General features: G+C 42.2%; 2 protein-coding genes across 4 annotated transcripts; both read left to right on the top strand.

The window, feature by feature from the left end:
* Nucleotides 1–22: 22 nt before the first annotated feature.
* tdp1 (tyrosyl-DNA phosphodiesterase 1) lies at nucleotides 23–4,953 on the top strand. The gene is made up of 16 exons (XM_028401499.1): nucleotides 23–121; nucleotides 626–1,198; nucleotides 1,290–1,333; nucleotides 1,456–1,511; nucleotides 1,626–1,722; nucleotides 1,882–1,916; nucleotides 2,026–2,118; nucleotides 2,236–2,406; nucleotides 2,496–2,574; nucleotides 2,708–2,884; nucleotides 3,066–3,114; nucleotides 3,205–3,271; nucleotides 3,542–3,649; nucleotides 3,733–3,835; nucleotides 3,982–4,087; nucleotides 4,732–4,953. Exons 2-16 carry the CDS (start codon nucleotides 628–630, stop codon nucleotides 4,803–4,805), a joined length of 1,830 nt encoding a protein of 609 aa, XP_028257300.1. The 5' UTR covers nucleotides 23–121; nucleotides 626–627; the 3' UTR covers nucleotides 4,806–4,953.
* Nucleotides 4,954–5,664: 711 nt separating this feature from the next.
* Nucleotides 5,665–12,531, top strand: LOC114433140 (homeobox-containing protein 1-like). 3 transcript variants are annotated; one of them, XM_028401502.1, is made up of 10 exons: nucleotides 5,665–5,834; nucleotides 9,285–9,782; nucleotides 10,319–10,404; nucleotides 10,490–10,600; nucleotides 11,093–11,246; nucleotides 11,333–11,415; nucleotides 11,502–11,597; nucleotides 11,731–11,819; nucleotides 11,936–12,019; nucleotides 12,114–12,531. In XM_028401502.1, exons 2-10 carry the CDS (start codon nucleotides 9,286–9,288, stop codon nucleotides 12,432–12,434), a joined length of 1,521 nt encoding a protein of 506 aa, XP_028257303.1. In that variant the 5' UTR covers nucleotides 5,665–5,834; nucleotide 9,285; the 3' UTR covers nucleotides 12,435–12,531. The 3 variants fall into 3 exon arrangements, with proteins under 3 accessions (XP_028257303.1, XP_028257302.1, XP_028257301.1); XM_028401501.1 differs by having other exon boundaries at nucleotides 11,728–11,819; XM_028401500.1 differs by having other exon boundaries at nucleotides 11,725–11,819.
* The last annotated feature ends 1,406 nt before the right edge of the window (nucleotides 12,532–13,937 follow it).

Here is a 13,937-nt window from a genome sequence, read left to right as displayed (position 1 = left end):
AAGTTTCCACCCGGACTCATATCCTTGGTGCACCTGGTGCACTCTGTATTGTTTCGTTTGTGTGATAGCGGTGGAAGACTCACAGCAGAACAAAACTCTCGCTGCTCACTTATCTGACTGGGTAAAAACAAACAGCGCTCAGTCAGCACATTATTTACGCTCTGCATTATTATACGATGATTATTTTTTCTTGTTCGGAAACCAGTATGTAGCTATTCAACGTGTCTTCTCGTTTTCGCCGTTGTGCATATGTGTGCATTTTGTGTTTTGCGACTTTGGCACCAACTTAAATATCTTAGTTTCAAGTAGACAGCGTGTGTTGCTTGTTTGTTTATTATATTTAAAGACAAATAAAGAATTTTTGTTACATTATTACAGTTTTTAGCTGCAAACCACTCTCATTACATTCAAATAAAACCTTTCCTCATCGGGCTCATAACATGATTTATTTCCATAACATTTCCAAAATATAAGCCGTGATTTACTGCAAAATTAGTTTATTTATTAATGTATCAAAATGCAATAAATCAGATTAAATAAGGGTAAAGTTTTAACTGTACCAGTCAATAATCAACCTTTCAAATACTTTCTGACTAACTTTAATCTTGCATCCTGCTCCTCTCAGGCATGTCACAGGACGGTCAACATGGCAAATGGTCCATCTCCAGCAGTGATGACGATGATGAAGACCTTCCTCCTTCGGGGACTACAACCCGGCAACCTGTTGTATCCAATCACAGTTCTGCGTCTCCAGCCCCTGTCAAGGTGAAACCAGAACCATCCAGACCCCCTGTATCCATTGGTACAGTTTCCATTGGCTCTGAAGCCAGACAGTCTGCTGCACTGAACCAGTCAAACCCTGTAAAGTATGAAACTAGTCCATCATTGGCTGGAAAGCGGAAGAAGGACGTGCCAGATGGCACAGGGTGGACTCTGTCAGACAGTGATGAAGATGATCAAAATGAGAAGAAGAGTGTCAGTGATGTTCCAAAGAAGGCACCAACCAATCCCAAAACAAAGAAACCAAAGGTGGAGAATGAGCGTCCTCCGAGTCCCCACGGACGCCTTTACTACATCGACGAACCAGAGGACTTTTTTGAATCCTGTATTCCTTGCCTAAACGACACCTACCGGTTTTACCTCAACAAAGTCACAGGCCTGGACAAGAAGTATAACAGTGGTGCTCTGCACATCAGAGGTGAGTGTGGGATACACTCAGAATCAGTGGGATAAATATAGAGTTTGTATTTTTATATGTATTTAATAAGTTTATTTTCCCCTTTATCCAGACATTCTTTCTCCGTTGTTTGGAACCCTGAAAGAATCTGTTCAGGTGAGTAACCTGTTTGTATGCATCATATTTTGGGCTGTCAGCGGGTTGGTCAGCCCAGTACTGTGGAGGGATTTTGCTTAGAGGAAATTTCCATCATTAATATTGATGTACTCCCTTTGTAGTTTAACTACTGCTTTGATATTTCCTGGATGGTTCAGCAGTACCCACCAGAGTTTAGGTAAGTTCTCCTTCATCTTCCATTGGACACTCACTAACATGTCCCCATTTTTGTGATAACAGCTCCTCTGACAGTGACCATATTAAGCATCACTTAAATGAAACATGATTTCAGAGACCGTCCAGTTCTGATTGTCCATGGAGACAAGAGGGAGGCCAAGGCCCGGCTCCTGCAGCAGGCTCAGCCCTTTCCACATGTCCGCTTCTGCCAGGTACAGACTCCTCACCACAGAAAATACTTGTTTAGTAATAATAACCTCTTCATATTATTTGAACTCTGATCACTGAAAAAAAATTATCCTACAGGAGAAATGCCTTTCACAGAGACTGATACTAAAAAAACTTTAAAATGTCTACTTTTATTTTGGCAGGCCAAACTGGACATTGCTTTTGGAACTCACCACACGTGAGTCTCTTTCTCTGTGATATCACTTGATAGTAGTCCAGGCTTAAAGTTTAAATCACTTTATTTTGTTTATGTTATATAAAGCATTTAATTCTGTGTTTTTGTGCAGGAAGATGATGTTATTGTGGTATGAGGAAGGCTTCAGAGTCATCATTACGACCTCCAACCTCATCAGGGCTGACTGGTACCAGAAAACTCAAGGGTGGGTCTTCAATGTAGGATGACTGTACATTCAAACTGAATTAAAACACCAGCTTGCTGTATGATGTAAGATTTGATTGTGGACATGTCGCTAAATCTGTTTTTTTTTCCTAACTAGAATGTGGATGAGCCCACTGTTTCCACGGTTACCCAAGGGAAGTAGTGCGAGTGCAGGTGAATCTCCCACCTTCTTTAAGAGGGACCTGCTGGAGTACCTGGCTTCATACCGTGCACCAGAACTCGAAGAGTGGATCCAACGAATCAAAGAGCATGACCTGTCAGAGACAAGGTAAACAAACATGAGGCCCGTACAGACACAGTGATGTGAGGAGGAGTTCACTTTCTAGATCTCATTCTCATGTTGTTCTTTGTTCTCAGAGTATATTTAGTCGGCTCAACCCCGGGGAGATATGTAGGTTCAGACATGGAGCGCTGGGGCCACCTCAGGCTGAGGAAGGTAGAGATGCCCTTTTTTACTTTCATTTCAACACTTACACCAAACTAATGCTACTAAATGTTCAAATGTGTACTTGCCTTCAGCAATGTAGGTGTTTAACACTCTCAAGACTAAAATAGCAATTCTCTTTTAGCTGTTGTATGAACACACAGATCCTATTCCCGGCGAGGAAAAGTGGCCTGCTATTGGCCAGTTCTCCAGCATCGGCTCCATGGGGCTGGACAAAACCAAATGGTTGGCGGGGGAATTTCAGCGCACCCTGACCACACTAGGGAAATCCTCTCTTCGATCAGACCCAGCCATACACTTGGTATGTCCAACAATAATAGTGAACTTTTTGAAAAATATTTCATAGGCACTACAGACTTATCTGTACTGTGTGTAATAAAAGTGAGACTATGCTGAAAGATGAAATAATACACTGTACTTGTACTGTCCAAACACACCTTTTCTCAGTTCAGAGAAGTAGCTAATGTGAAGTTCCTTTGTAGTTGTATCCAGCAGTAGAAGATGTGCGGACCAGTTTAGAAGGCTACCCAGGTGGGTATTCTTTGACCTCTTTGAAAATGTGCACACCAGCTGAGTGTTGTTCAGTCATTATTACTTGGTGACTGCTGTTTTCCCCTGCAGCTGGAGGCTCTCTTCCTTACAGCATCCAGACAGCTCAGAAACAGCTGTGGCTCCATTCCTACTTCCAGTAAGTTCAGCTTGGCCATTGTGAACATGTCTGTCAGACCCTATTCAGATGACTAAAACCCCCACGCATTTTAAAGTCTAAATATCACCTGAAATTTGTGGCTGACTTCGAAGGACGGGCTTGTGGTTTATTTAAATAACTGGTGGCTGACATCTCCTTAGCTGTGGCCAGTCTGTGGCTGACAGGCAGGTTGACTACCCATTATGTCACGCATCATATGGACTATACTAAAAAGTTTAACTGAACAAAGATATGTGTGTGTGTGTTTAGCCGCTGGAAGGCAAACACAACAGGAAGGAGTCATGCGATGCCGCATATCAAGACATACATGAGGGCATCGCCAGATTACACTCAGCTTGCTTGGTTCCTTGTCACGAGGTAGGTGTGTGTGTGTATTATGTGTGCACACTAGCTTTATTAGCTTTATACTTACATTTCTAATGTTTTCTTATTTGCTTCAGTGCCAATCTGTCCAAGGCAGCATGGGGCGCACTGGAGAAGAACAACACTCAGATGATGATACGTTCATATGAGCTGGGAGTGCTCTATGTGCCATCTGCCTTTGTAAGAGCAACACAAACAGACATATGGACAGGACATGACTCCTGCTGGAGAGATGTTACAAAGTTACTGATCAGGTGCAAAGCCATGTGTCATGATACAGAGCTGGTGTGTAGTAGTTTAACAGTGTGATGGATGTCTCCTTACAGAACATGAAGACCTTCATGGTTGACAGAAATCCATTTCCTGTCTCCTCATCCACCTCTGGGTTCACAGTGCCCTTTGACCTCCCTCCTACATGCTACTCACCTAAAGGTATGTGTGTGTATTAAATCTATATTTTAGCACAGTTTTTGGAACAGTGTCTCTCTCCATCATTGAGAGGAAGAGGAACCTTTAAGTTCATGTATTCTAGATGTGGTTTCAAATCAACCACTTTTAGTAATCCACATTTTACCTTGTAAAAACAACAAACTTACAGTGCCCTCTAGTGGCAGTTGCAGACTTGACACTAAAAACAACACTTCAGCATGCAGTAAATTTGAGAGAACAACAAGCAACTTGATTTAAACTGGCTTAAAATGGTGTGGGTCTAATAATTCTACCTGTGTATAAGTTTATAATTGACTGTGACCACACATTTCTACAACAAAGTAAAACTAAAAAGGTTTTTAGATCTCACGGTCACTCTCTTTGTTTGCAGAGCTATTTTTTAATGCAATGTAGTGTAGGTAATGTTCTGACTGCTCAGTGAAGAAGAAGGGGTTTGAATGTGATTTATTTTGGAAATATAAGTGATTTTACTAGTAAGTAATTTAATCTGAGGTGTCACAAATTAAAGTCATGTTCTTCCACACAGAATGAAGACACTTTAGTAGACACAGGAACTGCCATTGTGCCTACATAATGTTCCTTTCAACTGTAAATTTAATTTTACTGACCTCTTTCTCTGTTTTCAGATCAGCCTTGGATCTGGAACATTCCGTACAGCCAGGCTCCAGACACTCACGGCAACATCTGGGTTCCCTCCTGAACTTGTACACGTTTCTCACTTAAAAGCCTGCTCTCTGTACCTGTCAGCACTGTCTACTGCAGGTGTTAGTCGTCACTAATATTACTTTTATACTGTATTGTTGATTTACATGTTTTCTTAATAAAACAAAGTGTAAGAATTACCCAGATTTTATATGATCTTTTTCTATAAAACTGCGCCCAGCAGTTCACCTGTGTTACACATATAGCGTTAATCATTCTATTCATGATAGCTACAAATTAAGATTAGGAGTAAAGAGCACTACTTTTAAATAGAAACTGCAGGACAAGCATGTGTAAAATACCTGGATTAATGACAGAACTATATGTTTAAGGGTGGATTATTGTACCCCCACATTCTGCCACATGTAAATTAGTGACTGATTGGGCAGACTGGAGGCAAAGTACCAAAGTACCAGTACCACTGATAAGAGAAGGGACATCTCAGCCTCCTCTTGCTGCCGTAGGAAGGATAATTTTAGGTGTGTGATTCTACAGGGTCAAAAAAAAAAAACAATGTCAATGAATCAGGTGTTTGTATCTCTATGCTCTACTGTTTGGCAGAAAGCAGAAGAATCTAAGAGTGGGATCAGGTCATTGGATTCAAATGACATGTTTACACACTGAATTGCATTTAAATGATAAAACTATGAATCATTATACGTCATTAAAACTTGCTGGAAAGTTGACTGACTATAGAAGAGAAAAGAGAAAAAATGATCAACGTTGGATCAATACCTTAAACCTCATGGAAGATGCTGAATTCCATCACTTGTTCCTCACAAACTAGCGCCTCTGTTTACAGTAAACTCTGTAAACTGCGAATCCCGGCGTCCCTTGCGTCATTGTGTCAACATGGCGCCTGTCTGCCGGACAAAAGGCGAATCTGTCTGACGGCGGATTGAAGCCCAATTAGAAGCAGAGGAGACATTTTGGGAAAACTGTCAGTGTCCGTGTGTCCCTGCGCCCCGAGGCTATAAATATATGGTCAAACAAACATCCGTGGAGGCTCTTAGACTGGAATTATAAGGTAAGTTACGTCCCGCAGCTACAACTGTCTTCAGACGGTCCTGCTGCTAGCCCGATGCGTTTCCTTTTTCCCTCTGTATGATGATAACAGCAAACTCCTTAAAATCCCCAGTGTCGCGGTGTTGTGCTTAGTATTTAAGTTACACGCTATCTTAACTGTTGTTAATGATCTTATCCGAATAACTGAGAGTCTGACTCTCGTTCTGCGTGGATTTAGTTCACCAAGAAACACTTAATCACACATAATGTCAACTTTCCTGCTGCTCGCTAATGCGATGTACAGTGTCTTATAGAAGCGATGATGACGGGAAGCATATCCACTAAGACAAAGTACTACTGTGCTTGCACTGTGTTAGTTTGTGTGTATCACGCCGAATTGTTGTGTTGTTTTCTATTATCAACCCTCTTTAGACACCCTCTATCGGGCAGACTTAGTTTCCTTGAAGCAGGGCGAAATTAAAAGCTCATTTCTTCTAACGCGATTCTGCGTGAAAGTCAATAATCTCCAGACGGCACCCTGCATCGGGACTATACCTCCACCCTGGGGACCACAGCACAGTGTGGTCTCCAGCCAGCTGCTGTGTTTCTCTCTCTCTCCTTTGCATGTCGGGCAAAGAGTCCAGTTAAAAAGTTGCACGCTGTAATTAAATGACTTTGTGTATGTGCTCAGCTGGAACATGTCTGCAACAGCTTATGCCACGTCTGGTTAGCAGCTCGGGCAGGTCACTGGGTTCAGGAGTTATGATACAGTTTATCTTTAACTTCAGGAAGCCTGTGACAAGCTTGCAGTTATTTTGTACACACACACACTGAGAGCTCAGTTTTGTATTGTGTGTAGTCCAGGAAGTCTGAAGGGGGAATCAGATGTTACAAAGCCTCAGGTTGGAGACACGTGGAGTGTTCTTGGGTAATTACGGTGTAATCCACAGTTGTAATGTTTTGTGCTGCTTTCGAAAGCCAGGGGTCAAGTTCAGCAACTGGCAACACGGCTGGTTCCAGCCCAGAGCAAGTGCTGAAGTGTTCCTCAAGGACACTGCAGCCTAGTTAGATGTCAGAATATCTTTTGGCCATAAGGCGGTCCACTGCATAGGTTAGTGATGTTTACCTGTTGTGATCTCTGTCCATGCTTGTCCACAGACACCCGCTCTGTTTGGGTTTTCTGCTGGTTTGTCAAAGAGCTGCATGACTCCCAGCGTGTGAGCTGGTATCACAAATACCTTGCCTGTAGTATCCAAGTGTTATCTCCTACCAAAGTTTGTGACTACTGAAAAGATTTCTTGACTCATTGTAACCATAATGACAATCTGTTTTTGTTTTTTGGCAAGGCCCTCATTTAACTAAAAGACGGAAAGAGAAATGATAACCTTTGCAGCACATGAACGTTGAATGCGGGTGAGGAAAGTTGCATTTTTGGTGGTCATGATAAGTGATTTGTCAGGAAGGGAAAGGTTCACCTCCTGATCACTGTCTTCTTATAGTTGTAGTACATTTAAAAGAAGGTGGGAGAAGCAAGGTCTTAGTGAGACAGTGGGTAAGCGTCAGATGTTTTCTTTCATTCATGACCCACAAATGATACAAACAGTTTATATCTGACTGACAAACACTTCTCTTTCAAGTGGTTTGCCACACTGGATGTTGTTGAACGATAAGAGAGTTCTTGCATGCAGGTTTTCTTTCATCTCCACTTTCCCTCATGAACTTATCTATTGTATTCATCACAACTGTCTGTGCATGCAGAGCAAAAACCAAACCCTGTTCACCGTGGTTATAAAAATGGAAGTGGTTCACAATGACCTGAACAACAAGAGAGGGTCAGTGATAGTCCAGGGTGTGTGAGACAAAAGAAGTCAGGGCAGGCAGACATAATAATTCAAGTAATGTCCACCTCCTGTTGAGGTTTTAAAACGCCACATCCTGGGTTTGCATCATTCCATGCCACCCCTTCTCTTTCTGTCTTGATTTCCTGTCATGTATCTACTGTTAACTGTCTGTGGAGGCATGCACATCGTGTGTAAAACATGGAAGAAATCTGCAGACCACACATTACAACTGTTGATAAGTTTTTTATTTTCTTGCACATGCACTGCATGGTTTATTAGTACATTACAAATGGTTGTTTTTTTGCTGTTGTAGTGCAGCAGTGCTAAACGTTACTATTGACTATTCACTTATGATATGTGACAACACGGTGATATGCTGTATTTTATTGTTAATGCACAACAACATACTGCAAACCCTAAGACGGATGCTTCCTATTAGTCATGATGAAATGTAATACAGTAAACAGTTGAGACAGTCATTTTGCAGTAATTTTGTAATCCTGCATCGATCCTGTGTATCAGTCTAACTTCACATAGCATGAGTCATCCTCTGCAGCAGGGAGAGAAAGTATGAAGCTTGGCTGCCTGAGATGTAAATTTTTCTTGGCATTCTTCCCAAGACGCGCACACGTACGCACGCACACATACACACACTCCTTGTCAGCCAGTCCTCTTTTATATCTATAAGTGGTGATATGTCTGCTGACTTTGATTTTCTGCTGCAGCCTGTTTTTCTTCTCTGCGTCACAAAGAGAAGCATTAGGACAGATGTGTTATCTCACGTTTCGCTTTATCCTTCTCTTTTGTTCTCTCTCTCTTTCTTTCTCAGTTCAGCTTAGTGACTCTCATTAAAAATACAATGCATATAAAAACACATGCATACATAAGAAATAACATTAAATGTGCCAGATCCGCGCTTAGTTTGCATCTGGTTTAAAACCATACTGTAAACAATGAACCGAGTGTTTGCATAGTATTAAATAGTGACTGGAGCTGAGCATTTCCGCTATAATAAAAGCCTGTTTAATGTGGAGGAATGTACTTCATATCTGGATAGCAGCTGCTGAGCGGCGATATCTTAAGTGTGTGCGCATGTTGTAAATCTGCAGGCAGGGAGCTAACAGATGTGACTGCACCGCCGCTATTGTCCTGTTATTGTAGGTTGTGCTTTTAGAGATGTGAGTGTCAGTTTGTGCAGAGGAAGGTCACATTGATCTGAAAAAAAAAAAATATATATATATATATATTTTAATTCTGCATTGTACTGTAGGCACAGTCTCTGACTTGTATTTGCACCCTTTAATTATCTCTCTGCAGTGCATGTTTTGTCTTTGTCAGTCCGTACACATATTAGTTGTGATGTGGAAAATAAAAGCATGTCCGTGCCTGCAGTACACATGGTACATTCATGCATTCAGTACTCGAAAGCACTGTTTACATAAAATATGCAGAGAAAAGTGTTTTTGTTGTTTTTTTATGAATAATGTTGCACAGTCCTGTTCTCCTTACAGCTTGACTGGTAACCAATGACACCCATTACAGCACTTTGATCATCTATAAGACGTATATTAATTGGCTGGCTGATAATTGACTAATCCTTTTAATTAACCACAGCTGACACTCTCCTGCAGGATGTTCCAGCAGTGTGAGGAGCCTCGCTTCACCATCGAGCAGATTGACCTCCTCCAGAGGCTGCGGAGGACAGGGATCTCCCAAGCAGAGGTCCTCCATGCCCTGGACACCCTGGACCACCTAGACCGGCAACACGGACGCAAGCGTAAACCTTCTTATGTGCCGCCCTCGTCTTCCTTGTCTTCTTCCAACACTGTCGCCGCCTCCTCCTCCATGACTTCCACCGCCACTCAGACAAGTTTCCCCAACAACCGACTCTCGCTGTCCCCTAACAACAACTTTGACACCACCTCCCCACCTCTGCCGGTTCCTCTCGCTTCACCCGTTGCCATGGCAGCGGTCGCACAGAATGGCCTAGTTGCCGTCACCAATGGGAAGCTGTCGCCGCCTAGGTTTCCTCTTGGTGTGGTTAGCGGTAGTGTGACGGCGCCAGGCTACGGGTTTGAGGCCAGTGAAGAGGACATGGATGTTGATGATAAGGTGGAGGACTTGATAAGGTACGACTTCAGAACAAAAGATGATTCAGCATGTATGCACTATTTACAGTATTTCTTATCTGCCCAGAAACCCTGTCATCCTGACAGTAGTAAAGATTAGCAGCCACCAGTGGTGTAACTACAAACCGTGTTTCTAATCGTCAGCAACTTAATGATGTGCTGTTTGCTGCAGTCATGACAATAATTAACTCAAAATGAGGTTTGCCACTGGCAACGTAAATTGTAGCTCTGCAGCAGAGTGCAGGTGTTAATACACAGTATCAGCTCTCTCTGAATCTGATATGAGGATTACTGCCTAATGCACACTCACATATTACATTGCCCCATGTACTCTAGAGCCTCTCATCTGTAGTCTAAAGCAGACGGCAGCAGTCAGAGAAGTATTGATTTGAAGTGTGCAGATGAAATTAAGTCAAACTAGAAGGAGAGCAGAGAATATTACAGCAGGAAGAGGCCTCTGACTCTGGTGTATGTTCTGTTGTAATGCTCTGTGTGCTTTAATATTGGAGAATGTACTTTGTGGTATCTTCTTCTAGGAGGGACAGTGGTGTGATCAAAGAGGAGATCAAGTCCTTCCTGGCCAACAGACGGATCTCCCAAGCAGTGGTCGCTCAGGTAACAGGTGAGGATCATCTTCATCTGCTCTGCTCAAAGATGCTGGCAGAAAGAGGCCACCATGAGGTCTGATTCAGGTCCTTTTCCTCCAGGGATCAGTCAGAGTCGGATCTCCCACTGGCTCCTCCAGCATGGATCGGACCTCAGCGAGCAGAAGAAGCGAGCCTTCTTTCGCTGGTACCTGCTGGAGAAGACAAGCCCCGGTAACACCGCCCTCCTAGCAATTAGAAAGGAGGGGAAAGGCACGTCAATAATCAGTCAGCTGCTCTGAATACATGACTTGAATTGCTGACAGATTTATTTACTAAATGGAGGTGAATTGTTTTTTAGCCCTGGGCTATTCTGACTTGGAAAGTCAAAGAGTCTTTTGAAAGAAAAAGTCATGGTACGTGTTTTTACGGGCGTCTTGAGATGGCCATAATTACAGAAATTAAGACTTTAAACACTGCCTGAACAATGACTATGTTGTGTTAAGATCAACACAATGGAATGCACTGTATGAAAAGACCAGTATAGACTAATTCAAGTTATCCTGTGTTCGTACATTGGGGGAAAAATGTAGCGTGATGTTTTTTTTTTTTTTATCAGATTACCCTGTGTGGTTAGAACAACGTGATAATGCTGGGAACAGTTTTAGGTCATCAGACACTGAATAGAATATCATTACTAACACTGAATGATGTTTGTCACTCCAGGTGCCACTCTGGCCATGCGTTCTGCCCCGTTACTGGACGATGTGATAGACTGGCACCAAGCCCCGCCCACTTTTGGCTCAGCCCCCGGGGGTTTCCGTCTTCGACGAGGGAGCAGATTCACCTGGAGGAAGGAGTGTCTGGCTGTCATGGAGGGGTGAGGAAGACGAGCAGTGTAGAGCTGTCGCAACAAGAAACTAAAAAAAAATAAAATAAAAACTAACAAAGTCTGTTTGTATACAGCTACTTCAGTGATAACCAGTATCCTGATGAAGCCAAGAGAGAGGAGATTGCCTCTGCCTGCAATGCAGTCATTCAGAAACCAGGTACGGTGTTTAACTGGCGGTCAATGTTATTGTAATTAATAAGTGAAATTGGAAATAAATTACGTAAATGTCATAAACCTTATCAGGAAAGAAGCTGTCTGATTTGGAAAGGGTGACATCTCTGAAGGTCTACAACTGGTTTGCCAACCGCCGCAAGGACATCAAGAGGCGCGCCAACATTGGTAATGTCTACCTCTGTGTATGTGTGTGCATGGACAGTGTTAGACGTTTTATCTAGATCTGTTTGTCTGTTGTGCACATATGGGTGTTTTGAATTGATATGCTATGATGACGTCTGTGTTTTTGAAGAAGCAGCCATCTTGGAGAGCCATGGCATCGAGGTTCAGAGTCCAGGTGGTCAGTCCAACAGTGATGAGGTGGATGGCAACGACTTCCCTGATCAGGTAAACGAGATTTACTGCAGCACGTGTCTGTATGTGTCAGCAGCAGGGTGTGCATATAGGTGGAGGTCAACAGTACCATTTGGTTGTTGTTTAACACCTGTGCTGGTCTGTCACAGGCTTGTGAGGTGTCCTTATTTGACAAGCGAGTTTCAGCCAGGCAGTTTGGTTTAAGTCGAGCTGACCTGTCCTCTCCAACCCAGGTAAAACCAGATGACCTCTGTATCACAAGTGCATTGATCGTAAAACCCAGGAAGAGCTATAAACCCACTAACCCCTTCTTCTGTCCTCACTCAGGTTCCCATGCTGCACCCCAGCTGGTTTTCCACCCTGGCTAGAGGAGGGCAGAGGGGCACTTCTCTCCTTGGCCGCTCCCTAATATCAGGGACAGGTCCTCAGGCAGAGGGTTCCAGACTAACAGGTGTGTCCTGGTCACCCCCTTCTCCCTCCCTTCAGGACGAACCCACCATTCACAGCGCGCTGTCTGAGCCCCAGGACCCGATCGCCATGGAGAAGGCCGCAGTGAGCGACAGCAACCCAGCTCTTCCCAGTCAGGTGGACAGGGCAGGGTGCATCTTGGGAAATGACATCAAGACAGAAACGTTGGAAGAGGACTGAAGAGGACTGAAGAGGACGAGCGGAGCTACGGGAACGATGAGCAGGTGTCATTATATGCAAGTGGATTTTATAGGAATGTAACAAGTGTAAAAAAAAAAAAAAAAAAAAAGACCAAAAGTCGTGTAAACTCCAACCCTGAGATACCTCCCAACCCTACCTCCAACCACCAACCTGCTCTGCTACACTCTTATAGGCATTAATAGTTGTATTATAATAATGATAAACATTTATTTGTCAAAGTGCTCCCCAGCCCCCCTATGGAAGATTTAAAATCATCATATACTGATGAAATCTGTGTGTGCATTTTAAAACTTCCACAGCAGGCTGACGGACAGGTTGTGATGCATTGTGCAGGTTTTCTTCAGAAAAACCTGCATTGAATCTTTCACAGCAGGACAACACTGTATTTGACACAGAGTTCAAATAGTTTCAGGGTCTTGCACTGTGATAACAAACACAACTGAACAGCCTCAAAAGAGAAAACACATCAATTGGTAAAGCTAAGTTCTCTTTAACACGATGTAGCGCATTTCATTATAGGTTTTTATATATTCATCATTTCAGCAGTTCATATATTTTAAATGGCGAAATAAGCTTGAAGAAATATTTCTGTGAGCCTAGATATATATAAATATAAATATATATAAATTACCAGAATAATCCTCCCCTGCCTGATGAAGCTCAGTACATGGAAGCAGAGAAATGCCATATTCATTTAAAATTCATATTTACTGAATACCTAGTCATTACGTAATGTCAGGGTAGAAATATATGATTTGTTGCACTGTTTCATTTTTGTGGTTAAATTTTTTTGTAAATTTTAGAGATCAAAAACTTATAATATGAATTTTTTATTGTGTGTTTTTTTTTTTTTTTAGAAATATGAGGAGATCTGGCCTTTAACATAATGCACTACGTGTAATTACCCACTTAAAATTTAAAGTCTGTTTAAATGCCTTTTAAAAAAAGGTGTTTTCTAGTTTACTCATTTCTAAGATAACCATGACTACGGTGGTATTCAAACAATTAGTAATTGATGTGTATCTCTCCGGCCTTGCTTTGCTTCCATATCACTAAGAAATATTTCCTTCTAAGTTACTAAATGTTAAAGGTAGCTGAAACTGTTGACATTTCTATAAACTAGAAACCAGGTGTTGCTTTTTTCACTTGTGCACAGTGACCAGGCGGAACGATTATTCACTGTGATTATCAATACACATCGGTCAGTTGGGAGGATTTCAACAGTGTCGATGAACTGTTTAGATACGAAGCGTAAAGTGAATACCTACATATACTACATGTGTATGTGTGCACACACATGCCTTTATACAGTATATGTACTCTAATCCATTTCTATATACAGTATATAGACCTATTAGCTTCAAATGAGAGATACTATCAGTATGAGTCTTTTTTCTGTTGCTGAAAGCTTCGTGAAGCTTTAGCCAAAGTATTATGTTTTTAAATGTGTGTATTTTCAGAGTGTATGATGGATGGTATTAT

The sequence above is a fragment of the Parambassis ranga genome, chromosome 3, assembly GCF_900634625.1.
Source record: "Parambassis ranga chromosome 3, fParRan2.1, whole genome shotgun sequence".
In the NCBI taxonomy this organism is placed as follows: Eukaryota; Metazoa; Chordata; class Actinopteri; family Ambassidae; genus Parambassis; species Parambassis ranga.
The sequence above is the reverse complement of the archived record's forward strand: the minus strand, read 5'-3'. Positions and strand labels throughout refer to the sequence as shown.